At 49.6% G+C, this 17,810-nt stretch overlaps 1 protein-coding gene across 3 annotated transcripts in view; it reads right to left on the reverse strand.

Annotated features, from left to right (window-relative positions):
* Nucleotides 1-6,230: 6,230 nt before the first annotated feature.
* Nucleotides 6,231-17,810, reverse strand: part of NASP (nuclear autoantigenic sperm protein) — a 189,046-nt gene continuing 177,466 nt past the window's right edge. For 2 of the 3 annotated variants that reach the window (XM_050977305.1, XM_050977304.1), the window contains exons 2-14: nucleotides 15,555-15,668; nucleotides 14,976-15,056; nucleotides 14,710-14,807; nucleotides 13,132-13,977; nucleotides 11,241-11,323; nucleotides 10,300-10,376; nucleotides 10,095-10,168; nucleotides 8,952-9,140; nucleotides 8,568-8,734; nucleotides 8,110-8,163; nucleotides 7,945-8,016; nucleotides 6,880-7,011; nucleotides 6,231-6,402 (exon numbers count right to left, since the gene is read on the reverse strand). In XM_050977305.1, the coding sequence (XP_050833262.1) occupies nucleotides 6,349-6,402; nucleotides 6,880-7,011; nucleotides 7,945-8,016; nucleotides 8,110-8,163; nucleotides 8,568-8,734; nucleotides 8,952-9,140; nucleotides 10,095-10,168; nucleotides 10,300-10,376; nucleotides 11,241-11,323; nucleotides 13,132-13,977; nucleotides 14,710-14,807; nucleotides 14,976-15,056; nucleotides 15,555-15,664 (2,037 nt within the window). In that variant the 5' untranslated portion in view covers nucleotides 15,665-15,668 and the 3' untranslated portion in view covers nucleotides 6,231-6,348. Of the gene's footprint in view, nucleotides 6,403-6,879; nucleotides 7,012-7,944; nucleotides 8,017-8,109; nucleotides 8,164-8,567; nucleotides 8,735-8,951; nucleotides 9,141-10,094; nucleotides 10,169-10,299; nucleotides 10,377-11,240; nucleotides 11,324-13,131; nucleotides 13,978-14,709; nucleotides 14,808-14,975; nucleotides 15,057-15,554; nucleotides 15,669-16,451; nucleotides 16,503-17,238; nucleotides 17,420-17,810 lie in introns of those variants that run through there. The other variant, XM_030226815.2, reaches the window with a different exon arrangement.

Genomic DNA, 17,810 nt, shown 5'->3' on the forward strand with positions numbered 1-17,810 from the left:
CACGTGTTTGGGGTTGTATAAACTAAACAGAGTTTATTCTGTCTCCAGTCTGTTCAGTTTTTTCTTTTGTTGTTGATACTTCATGCACAAGGGAAATAATTGTATCCCAAAGAAGAGAGAAATTGGCTTCTTTAGCTTTTTCTTTTGGTTTTGCCCTAATGCTTACTAGAAGTTTGTGCAGCTAGCAAATTTTGACAAAAATCCCTTGTGGGGCAGTGCACAAGTTCAGTCGTGTGAGCAGGACACAAGTGGCTGACTGATCTCTGCAACAACAAGCTTCTAACAGTGCCGCCGCATTGCCCAGCGCGCGGTAACGGTGTGCTAAAACAATCATTGTCAATGACAAAATGGCTTTTGAAGTTCTAATTATGTTAAATTAATGCTAATAACATGAATATTTTATTTTATTTTATTTTTTTTGGCGGCTCGGGGAGCTTCATCACTTAACCAGGCGTTTGTGGTTTTCTTTTTTTTTTTTTTTTTGGTACAGCTGTAAAATATTTGGATATAGGAATTGTTTGTGTTCTTCTTCTTGCAGCCTTGATATTCAGGGTGGATTGTAAAATATAAATTTTTTGTGAGATTTCAAAGATTAAGATTATTTTGATAACATTATTTACAGATTTTAAAAAGTGACTATCACATTGAGTCTGTATGAGGGGGAAAAACTACTGCATCAAAAATAACTAACTTGGAATAAATATTTTGCATCAGTTTGCCAATTCTAATTGTCTTTCTTCTGTAAGAGAAGCTTTCCTCTAAGGGACCTGCAACTTTGGGGGTTCAGTAGCACTGGGGATAAACAGTTTCTTCTCCCGCTCTATTTTTCCACTTGGCAAACATTGCTGTAGTGCTCAGACTGCAGGAGCTGAACTCTTCCTTTAAGAAGGGAGAGGTAGAACAATGCTGAGATGACAGTCCAGATTTGGGGATTTTTTTTAAAGAAAATAATTAAAAATTATCTTCTACTAAAGCAGTTTGCTTTTTTTTCCGCTTCATACAAAATGGTGAAGCTCGACCGGTCGGTGTCACTTGTTCCTAGTGCAATGCTGCTGTTTATGTTCACAACGTGGCAAGGGAATGTCTGAATCCAAAGCTGTTTTCATTGAAATCTTTTTTAAAAATTCATGAAAACATTTCTATTAGATTAAAAAGAATTTTACAAACAACTCAGTTGTGGCCTAAGCTATTTTAGTGTCTGGTGTAAGTTCAGCTTGTGCACAAAGGTTTTGGATTGGAAAGTGCTGTGGGGTTGTGCAGGGGGGTTGGACAGAGTCACACAAAACCTGGTCTTGCTGTGCTGAGCGGGTTTGTCCCAAGGCTGTGCCTGTGTGTTCTTAATCCATTCCTGGCCAGTCAGAGAGGACAGAGGTGTAACAAAATGATAATGTTTAGTCCTGAATCTTTGCATCTGGATTCAAGGGCGCACGCTCAACATTATTGGGTGTAACTCTGCTACTGGTGCTTCCAGCTCCTGCTGGCTCTGCAGTGAACCCTGGAGGAGAAGGGCAATGGGGCATTTCTTCATCCCTGTGCTCTGAAAACCAGGGTTCAGAGGCTGAGGCTGCCTGGGAGTGCTTGGGAAGTGCTGGGGCTTCTGTACAACTTTGCACAAACCATCTTGTTCCTTCTGAATATTCAACCACTGCTTTTGTTTGGAAGAGCCTATGCATTTTTTTTAAGTTTAACTTCCTATATCCATTTATACCAAGTTGTGCAGATCTCTGTGCACTGATCTCAAGAAATGGGGTAAATTTAAAAACCCCTTCACCTGAGATCCATGCTGACAGCCACTTGGAATGCAGGAATTTGATCGCTGAGCACAGCACTCTGGAGTGGAACCAGCCTGCCCTGGGGCAGCATGGCCTGGCCTGTGTGTGCCAGGAGCCCCTTGTGCTTCACACCAGGTGTTGTGCCCCGACCTTCCTGTGGGCTGTGCAGGGTTTAAACATCGATGAAACTTTGGAAGTGGCAGTGGCAGCCCCTGGGTGACCCTGGCCGGGCAAGTCCCCATCCATCAAATGGCAGCTTTTTCCTGAGCAAATAATGAGTACCACTGGCAGTGAGGTGAGAGGAAGAGCTGGTAGGGATTTGCCAGGCAGAGCTGAGGTGGGTGCAAGGATGGAATGCAGGGAGGTTTTTGGGGGAAAAGGGTAAGGCCAGGACACCTGTGGCAAGAAAGGGCAGAAGGAGCTCTTTCACCTCTGTGTGGAGGTTCTGCCTTAGCTTAAAGTCTTCTAAGGAGCAGCTAAGTGGGAGCTGCTGCAAAGTGGGCAAGGGGCACTCCTGGACAGCCCCAGGGCAAGCATGGCTGTCAGCGAGCACTTTGTAACCTCAGAGGGACACGGGCCAGTGGGGCCTCTCTCATCTTGTTTTCTGTGGATTGCTCTGGTGGCTCAGCGATATTTTTTCCCCATTCCAGTGCCCGTGGTAAGCAGTGGGAATGTCCTGGGCTGGGGACGGGAGGCGGGGCCCTCCCCACCCAGCCCAGCGTCCAGCATAGCAACAGTGGCTTTAAACACTGCGGCCACCGCCGCCACCAGCAGGTCTGTGCGCACTTCCAGCCTGTTCCGGGGTACCAGCCCGGGGAGGGGACCCCCTCTGCCTGTCGGGGTGGCCCCCGCGAGTGACTCCATCCGCTCTGCTTTCCAGGGTGTTGGACATGGGCACCTTCCTCTGCCCCCGCTGCCGCTTGGCGTTCAGATCCCGACCGCTGCTGCGGGTGCACATGGAGAAGCTGTGCCTCGGGCCCACGGCACCCAGCAGCTCCTGCCTCCATGGGGGGGACCCTCTGCCTGCGGAGGGAGCACAGGGCACGGCAAGGAAACCACAGGACATCTCGGTAGAGTGGAGCTGGGTCTGGCACAGAATGGAGATGGGGACAGGTGCTGGGCTGGGAAACTGGGTATCACATCCTGGATCCAGCTTGGTCTGAGCTGGGTAGGCCTCCATCTTCCCACGCCTGCACCACACAGGCACAGATACCTGGTGCTTATTTTGCCAAAACCAGAAAAGTATATTAGGGGGGATTGGGGGAGGGTGGGAGTGTCACCCTTTTCTTCCCTTTGTGTCTGCGAGGTCGGAGTGTCCCAAAATACTGACAGTGCTGAGCCACGCCATCACTTTGTGCCTCGTGGGGTCCCACCAGCTGTGCAGGGACAGCGGGGACCAGGGTGGGCGCGGAGAGCTCCCCTGGGGGATGTGCTGACCCCCCGTGAGAGGGCCCTGCTCCGCACGGCCGACCCCACTTCTAGCAGGCTGCCAGTGGAGGTACGGTGAATCCTGAATGCCAGGGCAGACTGGGGGGCAGACTGGGGGTCAGCCCCTCCTTCCCGGTGAACCCCATGTGCCGCAGGGAGAGCCCCCCCGGCAGCCGCTCCCACTGCAGAGACACCGGCAGGACCTGCCGCAGGAGCTGCTGGAAGCCCACGAACGCCAGGTAGCCGAGATCCGGGCCAGGACCCGGCAGCTGGAGCGGCAGAGAGAGGGTAGGCCCCAGCAATGGTTTTGGGGTAATGGGGAGGCACCTGTGGGATGCGGTAACCTCCGAGAGTGGGGCTGTGGGGGCCGCGCTGAGTCCCCCGGCCCCTCACGGTCCTTCAGGGCTGTGCCGGCAGCTGGCGAGACTGGGGGCCAGGGCACCGCTGGAGCCCCAGCCCGAGTCGGGGGAGCCCGAGCCGAGCCAAGGCCCGCGGGACCAAGCTGGACAGGTCCAAACAGCACAGCACGGGTGAGCCTCAGGCTGAGGGGTCACAGCACAGAGCCCTGGCCCTGCGGGGTGCTCTCCATCACGGCTCCCTCACCCGCAGTTGCCCGTCTCCTCCTCAGGGACACCCTCCACCTCAACACCCTCCTGCCGCCCGCAGGGCCGCTCACGGCTGAGGCCAGGTGAGGGCCTGTGGGCCATGGCGGCTCCAAGCAGAGCGCCCGGCCGAGCCCAAGCAATGGCTGATCCAGGGCTCCGGCAGGGCACTGCGAGTGTCCTACCTGCGCTCCGGGGGACACGACCTAGCCATCCTGGAACAGCTTCTCCAGCTCCAGCTGGAGGCCACGGTGCTGGAGAAAGGAACCGCAGGGCCACATAAAGAGTGGATGGGTAAGCGCCAACAGCAGGCCCAGGCCTGTCCCCCCCTCAGGGACTGTGGCCCCCAGGCAGCAGCTGAACACCCCCGGCTGTGCCAGCAGAGCCCCCCAGCACTGGCACTCATGGTCTGGATGCGGCGCTGCTGGCCGTGGAGCTGGAGAACCAGCGTCTGGAAGATGAACTGTTGGCACTGAAGGTCAGAAGGGAGAAGAGAGCATATGCAGGTAGATGATGGGTTCCCCATCTGCACCCCACAGCCCCCTGCTGCTTTTGTGGTTGCAGCATCAGAACTCTGGGCTGGAGAGGGCTTCTGGAAATGTTGGCAGGTGGAGGGGGGGCTGCAGCTCAAAGTGGACTCTCTGCAGTGAGCAGGGAGAGTCCTGAACAGGGGCCTGGTGAGGTGCCAGGAAAATGGCTGCTGTAAACCCCATGGTGACCAAATCCTGTTGGCCAGGCTCGCGGGCAGCCCAGCGGCACACAGAAGAACTGGCCCAGCTCCAGGCAGAGGTGGGAATGCTGCGATGCCACGCAGAGCAGACAAGGCCATGGCTGCACCCCCCTGTCTTCCCACACCCTTTAGCCCCCAAACTGCCACCAGCCCTTGCTGTGCCAGAACTTTTCATGGTAAGAGCCTCAGCCCAGGGCGACTTCCAGTTCTCCAAGGAGGGGAAAGGGGAGTTGGGATTGGGACGGGATGATGGGCGTGGAGGCACAAGCTCGGGGACATTTAGGAACAGCTCCCTTTGCTGCACTTGGGGATAAGAGACACTGGAGCAGGAGGTGAGTCCCCACCAGTGCTGGACCAGGGGTGTGATTTGCTCTGCACACAGTGCCCCTTCTGAGGGGATGGCCAGGACCCTCCTCCCCCTGACATCAATTTTTTCCTTTCCCAGGAGCCCCCCAGGCCAGCACTGGGGCCTGGCAGACCCACAGCCCATGTGCCCCCTGGACTCCCCCTCACCCCCTTTGTGGCCTTGGAGGACCCTCCTCCTGCTCAGGAGCCCCCAGCACAAGACAGGACTCTCCGAAAGTGAGCCATGAACAGACTATGGTCCTTCTGGACTGCCCTGCCACCCCTCCACCAGCAAACTGAAGCTTAAGTAACTGTTAAGGTGATGAAGGCAAAACCTGTGTTCAAGGTGCAGAGATGGGTTCAGGGAGCAGTTGTGCAGCTAGTACCAGGATCCCACAGTGCTGGGGTGGGTGGAAGTGTATGGGGTCACTGCTGGGACCAAAGAAGCTTTGGGCATTTCAGCAGGAAAAGGACAGGCAAAGCCCCAAGCCCGCAGCCAATAGACAGCTCAGCCTCCACCTCAGGACAAGAGCCCACAGCCAGAAGAATGGTTCAACCACTCCTGCTCACAATGGTGGTTTGGGGACAGGCAGAGGGGCACAATAAATTCCCTAACCTCAGGCACATCCTCACATCCAGCCCTCTGTAGGGAAAGCCTAACCCAGGGCATGCACAGCTCACCCCTGGGAGCCAGCACAAAAGCCAAAGCTAGCTTTACAAAAAGTGTCACAGGCCCTGTGTTACATGGTTAATTAAAGGCTTCAGCTCATTGCTTTTCACTTCTTGGCCTTTTTTTATAGACACACAAGCCAGGGCAGGGTCCCAGCCCCACCTGGGCACTCCAGCTGGCTCAGGGGACAGCCCTGCCCCTGTCTCCAATCATCAGCACCTGCTCCTGCACTCCATCCTGGCTGCAAAGTGGAGGCTGAGCAGAGATAAAAATACACAGCAACAAAGCCCAGGATGTTGCAAAGCTCTTTCTTTATCAGCCTTCCCCACCATATTTAATCTTTAGGCTGCTCAAAACTGAGGGAAGCACTATCAGAACTCACTTGGGTACAGCCTAGAATGAACAAAACACAGCCCCAGCTGTGACGAGGCCCCAGCAGAACAAAAAAAGGTCAGGTCACTCGACCAGACAGTGAAGTTCAGGCAATGCTCTCCTTCCCTGCAGCAGCCAGCCCTGCCTGGCCCATCCAACCCTCTGCTCCCAAGGAGGTAGAATGTGTGTGGAAATGCTAAATTAAAGGGAGCATGAGCCCAGCAGTGGGCCAGGGCTGAGACCTGCAGCCCAGGGGGACAGCCAGCAGCAGAGGCTGGAACCTGTCACAGGAGGAAGGTCAAAATAGGGACTATTTGCTTACAATCTTTATTGAAGTCATACAAAAGTTGCCAAAAAGTGAAAAAATACACTATATACAAAACCATTTTCCTTGTAAGGAGAGGAGTGTCCAAGGTTAAAGAATCATTATCATACTGTGCTTTCAACTGCAGCCCCTGATTCTGCTTGTGGCCTTTTCTCTGTCTAAAAGAGAAGATAAGGGTTTGTTTTTAAAAGACAGGACACAGTCTTACAGCACCAACTCATGCAGCAGCCCAAGGGGTCTGTAATTTGAAGACTTAACAATGTGAACTTTGCCAGTCTCCAGAGCCCAACACTACCCTAAAGCATTGATAGTAACAAGTGCAGCCCAGGGGTAAGTAATAAAACCCAGAACATGACAAAATGGGGAAAGACCCTGTGCTGGAGTTGAGGCCAGCAAAAAACCACCCCAGAGAACCCGTCTCTGTCCCACCCCTCAGGTGACAAGGCTCCACAGCTGGGTCTGTCCAGCCCACACAGGGTCAGCACCACAGCACAACATGCATCCTGCCCACTAGGAATAGTCTTTATCTCATCTGGGAAACCTTGTGAAGGACAGCAGGCACAGAAGCATCCCTGAACAGAGAGGGGGGAAATAAAATAAAAAGCACAGCCCAGACTCCTGGCTCAGCTGCCCACCTCCTCTTCCATTTTTTCTGCAACCTCATTCCCACGGGGGACAGCATCCCCACCACCACCATTGACAGCTGGTTCTGGTTTAGATTTCTTGGCTTCGTTGTCTCCCTGATGAGTCTCCTCCTCTGGTTTCCTCTGAAGACAAAATAGTTTATAATGTCCACTAAGTACAAATCAAAGTTTAAATCTTTTTGACAAATTTAGCATTAGATGTCACTGCACATCATCTACCCAACCTCTGCTTGCCAGGCTCAGGACAGACTCCCTAGTGTTGGGGTTTAACCAGAGCCTTGAGACCCAGGTCTCGACCACAGGGACACTTTGGGTGCCAGGATCTCCAAAACTGAGTTATCTTTAGTTACAGTCTGGTAAAGAAAGGTGCAACCACTGAGCCTGTAACTGTTCCAGGGTAGACTTAGGGCATCTACAACATTTGAAATCACCTAAAGCAGCTCCAAATCACTCCAGGCACACCTGAACTGACAGACCAATGGACCAGAGGCAACATAAAACTGAAAGTATCCCTTATAAGATATTAGTTTTCATCAGCAAACACTTCTAGAGAACACATAACACTTAGAGGAACCAAGTTCTTAATATCTGACCTCTTAAAGAGGCAGTTTATAATTAACACCAGTGTGGCTTTACTATTTATTATAAGTCCAAGTCCCAATTTACTTTTGGAAAGAAAGGAACCCAGCCCAGCCTGGTTGCCTGCCTTCTCCTTGGGATCTGCAGGTGACCCTGCTGCTCTTGAGGGTCCTCAGCAGAGGAAACTCTTGTTCAGGGAGTGCCTGCAGAAGCCACACAAGAGGGTCAGATTTACATCAGTGTGGGTCAGGCAGGGTGCTGAACCTCCAAGAATGGTCTCCTGGAGGCCAGATGGTTCCCAGACTGATTGGTTCCCAGTGGAAAGGAGTTTCATACACTACTGGTTCTACTTCTGGAGTGTTTTCCCGTTATACAGCTAAGTTAAGAAAACATACTTTAAAGACAAATCCTATTACACAGAGCAAGCCAGGGGTACTTCAACAAACTGCTTGTTTAACAAGTAATTTCTGGACTCACTTTTTTCCGGACTAGATGAGAGATGTCTGTTACACACTGAGATGCACCATCAGCTCCTTTCCTTACTGGAATCTGTTACAAGACAGACACCGACACATGAGCAAACACAACCAGTAATCCTTAGAGCAGATGAGAATTAGCAACATTCATTTTAGATTAACTTACTGTGGATACAGAACCACTGTCTTCACTTTGTGCAAAGCCAGATGTAGTTCCAACCTTAAGAAAAGCAGAAAAAACAGACTGTGGCAGACAATACATGTGAACTTAGTGAGATACAGAAAGCCCAAGTCCCTCCCACCCCAATACTGCATTCTGCACTTCTGTACAGGACAGATGCAATGTGTGCTCCACATTTGCCTGACCCATCATTTCCAGCCCTGATACATGAAATGCCACAGAAGCCTATCAAATTCCTGTTTAGTTCAGAACAATTATTATCAAGGCTTTTAGGAAATATCCTCTTCAGACATCAGCTGCCTCAGTTTCCTTCTCACACAATCACAGCCTTGTAACACCTGTGAGCAACCACCAGTCCATGATCAAGTCTGAGCTCCTCCCATTTATTCAAAGTTCCACTGGAAGAAGGGTTGGGTCAAAAGGAAACCACAGAACACACTCACCAGAGTTGCTTTCAGTCCTAGCTCAGCTACTTTTGCACTCTTCTGTGACTCCTTTGAATCTTCTATCTTCTCTTTAATTTCAGGAAGCAGTCCCTTCAGTTCTTCTATCTCCTTCTCGTCCTCGGGGGACCCAGTGTCTGACTTCTTTATTCGCTCAGTCAGTATTGCTGGGATGAAACAGTTATCAGGGCAAAACATCTCGAGACAAAGTAACTGTCCAGTTACCAATATCCAGAGGCAACTATCTGCTAACAACAGTTTTACCAATTCTACCCCTGGTGTAGTCTCACCACTTTCAGATAAAACACGACACAGCAGACAATGAACACACCTCACTATTTGCCTTGTGAAAACTCACTGGAGGCACTTCAGAATTCCACATACCAAGTCTCTTGTCTATGACCTCCATGGACTTCCCGAACTGCAGCACAGCCTCGTCGAAGTCGCTGTTGTAGTGGTAGGCCAGGGCGAGCTGATAGTGGCTCTCGGCCAGCAGCCGGTCGTGAGCCTCCAGGTACTTCTGCTGCAGGGCCAGGCAGGCCTGGAACTCCTCTATTGCCTGTGTGTAGTTTTCTACAGGAGAAAGCCCCAAGGTCTTTACAAACCTCAGCAGTTATCCACAGCAGCACCATGTAATCCCTGGTTTGGTTACTTGGTGTTTTGTTACACATTATACAGTCTGCAAACAGAACCACCACTAAACACAGCAGTGCTGGGCTGCTTTCAGATCATCAGGTGACAACTCTGCCTCCCCTGAGAGACTGTCTAGGCCAGCTCCTCTGGTTCTCTCTCAAGTGCTTTGTCTAATTTCAGCACAGAAAACTGAGCAGCCAAGTCAAAGCAGGCACCAAATCCTCCTGCTTTACCGTCTACCAAGAACTGAAGGTAACTGGTCCCAACTGCAACACGGATCTGGAGCTAAGGATAGAACCACCTTCCTGCCAAGCTCTCCCCAAATGGGCTCCACTGACGTAAGACACAACCCTTGTTCTCTAGGTCTGGCCCAGAAACCTGTTGGGTTATTTCCAATGCCTGCCCCAGAGAAAGTGTACAGTTGGATTTAACAAGATCAGAAAACATTTTTAAATGAAAGGCAAGTGAGTCATTACAAGGGTTTGTAATGGGGTTTGCCTCCCACTCCTTTTTTCTGCTGTGCAACACAAGAGTCTTTCCTGACTATAACCTAGGATTTGGTAAGGTCTAACAGAGTCAATTATTTTTCATGACAATTTCTGCAAGTCTCTCAAGTTCATAAACAAGATTTGGTCACTTCAGAAAGCAGAACACAAGGCTGGCAACACATTGCTTCTTACTCCAACTTTTTTTCCACTGCTCTGCAAAAGCACGGACTATCTTATTTAAGGTACCAACCATTATTTCCATAGTTTCTCACATGACTGCAACTATCAAGATCTAACTTGTTCTCACTCTGACAGCCTTGACTCACATCTGCTCATTCTAAAGTACAAAACCCAGTGACAGAAAGTAGAATCAAACACTTTGCACATAAGAATTAACATTACTTACCAGATTCAATGCTAACTTCTCCTAACTTCAGATGAGCTTGAGCTGCATGGAGCTGAGCTTCTTTTGTTTCTTGTCTACAGCCAGAAGAAAAAAATAGTTTTCAAATCCTGATCAGAGCATGCCCCATTCTCTAACTGGCTATGCCACCATCCAATTTACATTAAGTTTCTGTGCCATATACCCAAATTAGAACTTTAGTCTTTACCTTTTGTAAATTACTTTTGCTAACTCCAGCATGTCCCAGGCTAGCTCAAGATTGCCAATTTCATCCTCCTCACTTTCCTGTAAAGAGCAGAAGTGCATGACAGATTAAGTGACTTGGCAACAGATCACACTAAACACCACCACTATATCCCAACCAGCGTTATCAAGGAATCCATTTCTACAAGAGGTGAACATTTCACCACTAGAAGGAAAAAAAAAAAAATGAAGAAGAGGTTATTGCATCAACCAAGACTTTGCCTGGAGTAAAAATGTTTAAATGGAACATTAACTCACATTGTTCTGTGATATGCTTCAATTTTTTTTCCAGAAATAACAGGGCAACAAGCACCAGCAAGATCTTTGTTAAGGTTGTCTTTAGATGAACCAAATAAAGTTCACAGTCCAGCTTTTTTAATGAGCCTTTGAGCTTTGTTAGAACAGTCTGAGAAAGGGACAGAGAGTTATCTTGAATGCTTAGTGACACTCAACGAGGCTGCAGATTTTTCCAGGTGTTTTGACTACTGTATCAATGTACATCCCAGGTTTGAGGAGCACCACATTTCTCAAACAATTCCCATCCTAATCACAGCTTACTGGACCAGCAGACAATTAACTGTTCCAAGTAACTCCAGTGACAGGCTAGAACAGCTTTCCCTGCCTGCCCCTGTACCACCAGGCCAAGTTAGCTTAGCACACCACAAGCACTTGTACCAGAGCAGCTGAACAAACCCAAGTCTACAGACACAGCTGAGCAAGATCTACAATGCAGGCAAAGCCTAACACTGGCCGTTCCTAAGCAATATTGGCTTTCAGAAGTATTTTCCTATGAAAATACTAAACTAAATGAAACACAAGTGAGCTTTTAGAAGGACATAAACATCATATTTATGCCTAATACTGCATCCTTCCACAAGCACTGGTGTCAGACCTCAGCAACCTCACCTTGTCTTCCACAGTCAATTCATTCTCTTTATCATCATCAGCTTTATCATTTTCTTTATCTTCCTCTTCAGATTCTTCTGTTTCTAGAAGGCAAGTAGATGCATGAGGACACTTCCGGTTACTGTGCTTGCTCAATATGGAGTCAGGCAGAGTGTGTTATATCCAACCCTTACTCTTCCAGTGACAGGTTAGAGGTGGGATGTAAGAAGAGCAGACACGTTAAAGTCTCAGCATCAGCAGCCATCTTGCTGAAACTGTTCAGCACTGTAGACTAAAGCAGTCCATAAGTTCAACTTCTTACTATCAAAAACTTATATAGAATTCAGTTCTCACCAATCTGTTGGCACCTCTCACTGAAGCCACAAGATTTTGAGCAGCCCTAGAGGCACTGGCCAGCTGCTAAACTTCATGCTACAGAAAGTAAGTGTTTTCAGCAAAATAGCTGCCGAGCTGAACACAAATTAGTCTGTTTCTCAGTCCATGATCCTTACGTCAGGCATTTAAGTATCAATGTTAATGAACCTCCTCTTGTGTAGTACTAATTTGACTTTTGACACTGTGCAGGAGCATCACATCATCTGTTCTACCAGCATAAGACATTTTGGGAAAATGTGCAGTAAAGGAATATGGCTAATAACTTCAGAGCACTGGCTGGTCTGCAAGCTGAAGTCACACAATTCCTGTATCACAACCTCTGGCTATTCCAGAACAGAAGCTTGATTGTGGGGGGAACTAGAGAGCCTGTGAACTCACTAGTGCAACTCCCAGCACACACCCACCATTGAGAGGGCCCAACCTGTGAACATGAAGACACTTGTATAAAGGTAAACAGAAGAGATGTCAGGACTCTAAGATTTAAGTAGTGGGAGGAGTTTGGAATGACTCAGCACCAGGCCAGGATGTTCCAGAGGGTCCTCACACTGCCAGACTTGGGGCAAAAAGCAGCAGTATGTGTGCATAAGCAGCCTGTCAGCACTGAGGGTGAGGAGCAGGTAACTACTCTTAGTTTATTTTCAGTCATCCTCTCTCCACACAGACACCCTGTTAGGCCACTGTTCCACCACTGAGTGTTCACTATGCTTAGCAGAACAAATCCTTCCAGGCTCCAGAACTGTCCAGTCTGAACATCTGCCAGTCCTGAGTAAGGCACTGCCTGTTAAGATGAGTTACTGACAAGCGAAGTTGCAATTACAGTTCATCAATTAACTTGTGCAATAGAAAGCACAAGCCCACTAAGGCCACTAAGTACTGCTGCAGCAAAGGGTGCAAGTCTTACTGCAACAGAGCCCGGGAAACAGCTATAATAAAGCAGGGAAGCAGAAGGACAGAAGCTGGACAGCCAGAAGACTGTACTAGAGCAGCAATAAACCTTCAGCAAATCAAGTTTAGAATTTCCAACTAAATTTTCACTAGCAATGACCATCAGAAAGACTAAACTGAAGAGTTTCTCTCCTCCAAGAGAAGTAAATGTATGTGTTCAGCTGTTCTTGTATTTCACCACCATTTTAAAATAAAACATATCTATAACCAGAGGCAATTTGTGCTTTGCAGTTATGTGAAGGTTAGTGCAATACACCCAGATGCATGCAAGTGAACATCCATTCAGTATTCTCCACCAGCCTAGCCATTACTTACACATTTCACAGGGCTGTCAGTTTGCTTTCAAGTAAGACTTGCTTTGCAGTTAGTTAAGCGTTAGTCTAGAGAAACTGAGACTATTCACTATTCCTTGAAACTTTACTTGTATGTAAAGTCCTTCAAGAGCCCCTTTACTCTGTCTTTTCCTTAATCTAAGGCAAACAGAAAATTCTGAATGGAACACTTTTTACCCATTGTTAGCCAAATCCATCAAGTCATCCACCCACAAGTACTTTTCGCCTCTCAGTGTTACCTTCTCCCTCTTCCATCAGGTCATCTTTCTCTTCTTTTTCTACCTTAGCACCTTCACCCTCTTCCATCAGGTCACCTTTCTTTTCCTCTTTCTCTACCTTAGCAGCAACTTCAGCCTTTTCTTTCATGTCATTAGGTGGCTCTTTGCCCTCTGTGGGCACAGGTTCCTTTGAGGACTCTGTCTCTTTAGATTCACCTGGTTTCTCTTCTGTAACTGTCTCTACTGACTCATGTTTCTCTTCTGCCTTCTTCTGTTCAGCCACCTCTGCATCCCCTTCTGCAGTTTCTTTCTGTTCCACAGCAGCTGCTGCCTGTGCTTCTGCCTTTTCTTCCACAGCCTGCCCTTCAATAGCCTCTCCCTTCTCCACAGCTGGCTCTTTTTCTGTTGCTTCTGCTGCCTGTTCTCCTGTCTCTCCCTTTTCTTCCACAGCCACTTCTGCTTCAGCCTCTTCCCCAGCTGCCTTTGCCTCCTTGTCTGACACTTCTATCATTGTCTCCTTCTCCTCAGCTGCCTTCTCTACCTTGTCCTCAGGCATCGTCTTCTGCTCTTTTTCTACCTCCTTCTCTTCCACAGCTGCCTCCTCTTTCACAGGCACCTGCTTCTTCTGCTCTTCTGAAGTTTCTTCTTTTCCCACGGAAATCTCAGTCTTCTCTTCAGCCTCTTTAGGCTTTGCATTCTTGTCAGCAGCTGCTTCTTTGGGTTCTTCTTTAATCTCATTCATTTCAACATCCTCTTCTTTGACTTCCTTCTCAGAGAGTACTGTAGACTCTTCAGTGGACTTTTTGGCCTCTTCCTTTTCCCCCATGGCGTTATAAACCTGTTCTCTCAACTCCTCCCTTGTTTCTTCTACATGATTGAGGAAGCATAAACATTTCTTCGAGTTTAGTGATAAAGACATTAATGGGCACTGCCAACACCACCCTCAAGACCCTCCAGTGTGTTGGTTTGTTACCAAGCTGGATGACACTCCTAAAAGCTTCATTTTTCAAGTACAAGGAATTAGGAGACAACCAACACAGCTGCTTGATCTAAGCAAGTCCCTTCCCCTTCCCCAGACTGCAGCATTGCAAGCGGCCGCTCAAGCAGTGTGCGGTTGTGCAGCGATTTTAGTCACAGCTAAGCAAGAGGTGCCAGTGCTTTAACAGTCTGGATGGACAGGAATTCCTGTATCCTCTCCAGCTGCAGGCAGCATAAAACAGCCACTGTTCCTGGGACTTTGTACAACAGAGACTCTGACCGCTGGGACTACACACACTGTACTGCTACAAGGTTACAAAGCAGTTGGAGTCAGCGGTGAAGCTTAACAAAGCGAGTTTGAATGCAGTGTTCAGGACACAGACACCTGGTGACCCTTTACACATGCTTTCAGTGACCAGATTCTTGCAGATGTTTTACAGATTTTGCTCATCTTTAAGCAAGACTAAAAATAAAAAACAAACAGAAACAGAGTCCATTCAGACTGCCAAGAGTTTCAATAGAATGATTCAGGCTACCCAAGACACCAATGGACTAAATTTGGATCATTCCAACAAGAAAACAGCCTGGAGCCTCCATGGCAGACCAGGCAGCTTTACATACCATCAGCAGCTGGCAGTGCAGAGTCATCTTCTGCTTTTTCTCCTTCCTCTTCCACCTGCACCCCTTCTAAGGCATTTCCCAGCACACCATTTTCCATTCTAAAGGGAACAGGAGTTTGTTATCCTTTGGATCTTTTGATACCATTATTTGAACTGCACAAGCTGCAATACCCCAGCCCATCCTACCCAGGGCAATTCTGTCCAGAAAGAAGTGAAATCCTGTTATACCACACACACTCTTCACCAAATGACAAACTGTCACTGTACCTTGCCAACTCCAGGAGAGATTTTCCATAATAAAAAAAAGCTTCTGCACACTCATCCGCCGTCTCACCGTACTTTTTACCCCTACAAAAATAATAAAGAATTATTTGCCTGTGCCTACTTTAGATTTGGATACGTGAACTTCAACATTAAATATTCCTAGACAAAAGGATCAGTTTCTTGGCTCGTTTCTCATTGCTTTAAACAAATACTGAACGCTTCTCTCAGTTACATGGCTCTCAAACACCCAACTGAGGAAATTAATCTGTAACCTAAATAGTACCATTCACAGAGACTGACCAAGACTAGTGAACAAGTAACTAAAGAAGACACCAGCATAATAAACTATCAAATCCTTTCTTCCTGCTGGCAATGCCTATCACAAAAGCCACCTAAACTGCACACCAACTACAGCATTGTCCAGCTCTTGGGTGAATTTAAATAGTTTGTCTCCTCCACAGTTGCATTATAAATGATAAACATGTTAGGTAAAAATCCCAATTTTTCCTGAATAATCCACATCAGAACAGCCAAGCTGAAGCCCAAGCCCAGCAAAAACACACAGAACATTCTACTACTCACAGTAAGCTTGCAGCTTCCTGGAATGCATTCACAGCAGCTGGAATATTTCCCATTACCAAGTGCTTCTGTCCCAAACCCAATAGCTTCTTTGATTCTCCATCCACATCCATACTGGAAGAAGGGGAAATAAATCAAATAAAGGATTCTGTTAGCTTTCACAGTAATTATAGCTTTCAAAACCTAGTCTGCTTTATGGAATAGTGAGTTGCATACGTTATAGTGGTTGGAACTACCAGGGTAGGTGGGATTTATTTGGTTTTGTGTGTGTAAACCTGAAACAACTGATAGTTCCAATAACCAAGGGAAGACAGTCAAATTTATCCAGTCACTGCAACAAGTATCAGAATTTGCTGTAACAAAAGCTGCTAAAAAATATACTTTAGGAGTTGCACACCAGCACACCACGGAGCACCAGTGCTCCAGACTCCCAATGCTAAATCAAGAAAAAGAATAAACTCAAGTAAAAACTTTTCATAGCACACCATAGTGCATCTGAGAAGAATGACAGATGCAAGTGTCAATTTCAATTCAGTGCATCTTGCACAGCTTCATTTCCAGAAGGTCCAGCTCAACATCTCAGACTGGGACAAGAGGAGCTGCCCACAGAGGAATACCATCTATCACATGCCAGCTGCATACTTGCGCCTCTCCAGCACTAACTAAAAACCCAAAAACTTTAAGAACAGCTGGGATTTTTGTATATATCAGTCCCTGAAAAGGCCTCGATGCACTAGATTTGTGCAAACCACTGGTGAGCACAGGTTTTCAGCACCTACAGCACACATGGGAGTTAAATCCAAGTCTAAGAACCGATCTGAAGAGTGACCTTTGCGTTTCACACAGTAACTCCAAGATTTTGTGTTATTTGGTAATTGACAGTTCCAGCTCCCATCTCACCTGTCTGTCTTGTCTGTGGATGTGGAAGGAGCTGCCAGTTCCTCTTCCATCCTGCAAACAGAAAATCGAATGCTCTTTTTATTCACGTTCAGAACCGGCCACCCATTTCATGGCACCAAGTGAGCTCTCAGGGGTGCAAGCACAGCACCAGGAGCCTGGATCAGAGGTGCCCATCCACCCGGAGTGGACTAAGGCCCCTCAGTCTGGTGTTGGTGGTTCGAAGGGAGGCTGCGAGGGGCTCTCAGCCCCTGCCCGCCCGGTCCCGCGCAGACAATGGGGCCTTTCCCGCCTTCCGCCGGCCCCGCCCCATGCCCTTGGCGCCAAACCCCGGCGGCGGCTCCTCACGGGCCGCCAGTCACGTGACGCTACGCCCCCCCCCCGCGGCGTCGGCTGCCCCCAACAAAGATGGCGGCGGCCGCGCAGTGGTCACGTGGTGGCTCCGCGCGAGCCGCGCGGGCCCAGCTGGCGCCGGAGGAGCGGGGCGGCGGCACGTACCACCGCCGGCGGGGGGGGGGACGGCGGAGGCAGGTACCACAAACGGCGGGGGGGGGGACGGCGGACACAGGTACCACCGCCGGCGAGGAGGAAAGGGGGGGAGGAGGAGATGCAGCTTCGCCAGCCCGACCAGCACCCCCGGCGCTCCTCCTAAGGAAATCCAGCCCACCGCCCTCCTTACCCCCCCATCCCCTCCGGTACCCTGCGGCCCGAAGGCGCCCCCCCCCCTCCCCTGATGCCCCCCGGCCCCTACACGCACACACCGTAACCGGGGCAGCCCTCGCGGCCCTACCTAGACTGTGAGACCGGCGCGGGCTCAACGCAGGGGGGAGCGGCGATGGCCGAGGATTGCATAGAAGCTGCTGGAGAGAGGGGCGGCGGCGGCAGAGTGCAGCCCCCTGCCCCTCCGGCTGGCTATATACCCCCGAGGACACGCCCCGGCCCGCCTGGCGGCGCGCGCGCGCCGTAGGGGGACTACCGCTCCCGGCACGCTGCGCGCCCGCCCCGCCGCGGGACGCCGGGGGCGCCGCCGCGCGAGGCGCACTGGGAAGTGTAGTGCCGGTGAGGGAGGCGGGATTCCCGCGGGGCATGCCGGGAGGTGCAGTCCCGCTCCCTCAGCCCCAGCTGGGGGCCCGGGATGCTCCGGCAGCCCGGCCTGGGCTCTGCATCGGCCCTCGGCCTCTTCCAGGCGAACAGACCCTGGGTGTCTGCCCAGCTAACGCAGATGCTCGGCGCTCCCCTGCGACATGAACACACAATCAGACAGGGCTGACATGGCCGCTGCCCTGTCACAGCACAGCCCAGCACCAAGACCTCCAGGCTCTGCTATTTCAAGGTAAAAGTTGTCCAGCTTCAAGCTCGCTG

The sequence above is a fragment of the Serinus canaria genome, chromosome 8 (genome assembly GCF_022539315.1).
Source record: "Serinus canaria isolate serCan28SL12 chromosome 8, serCan2020, whole genome shotgun sequence".
NCBI lineage: Eukaryota > Metazoa > Chordata > Aves > Passeriformes > Fringillidae > Serinus > Serinus canaria.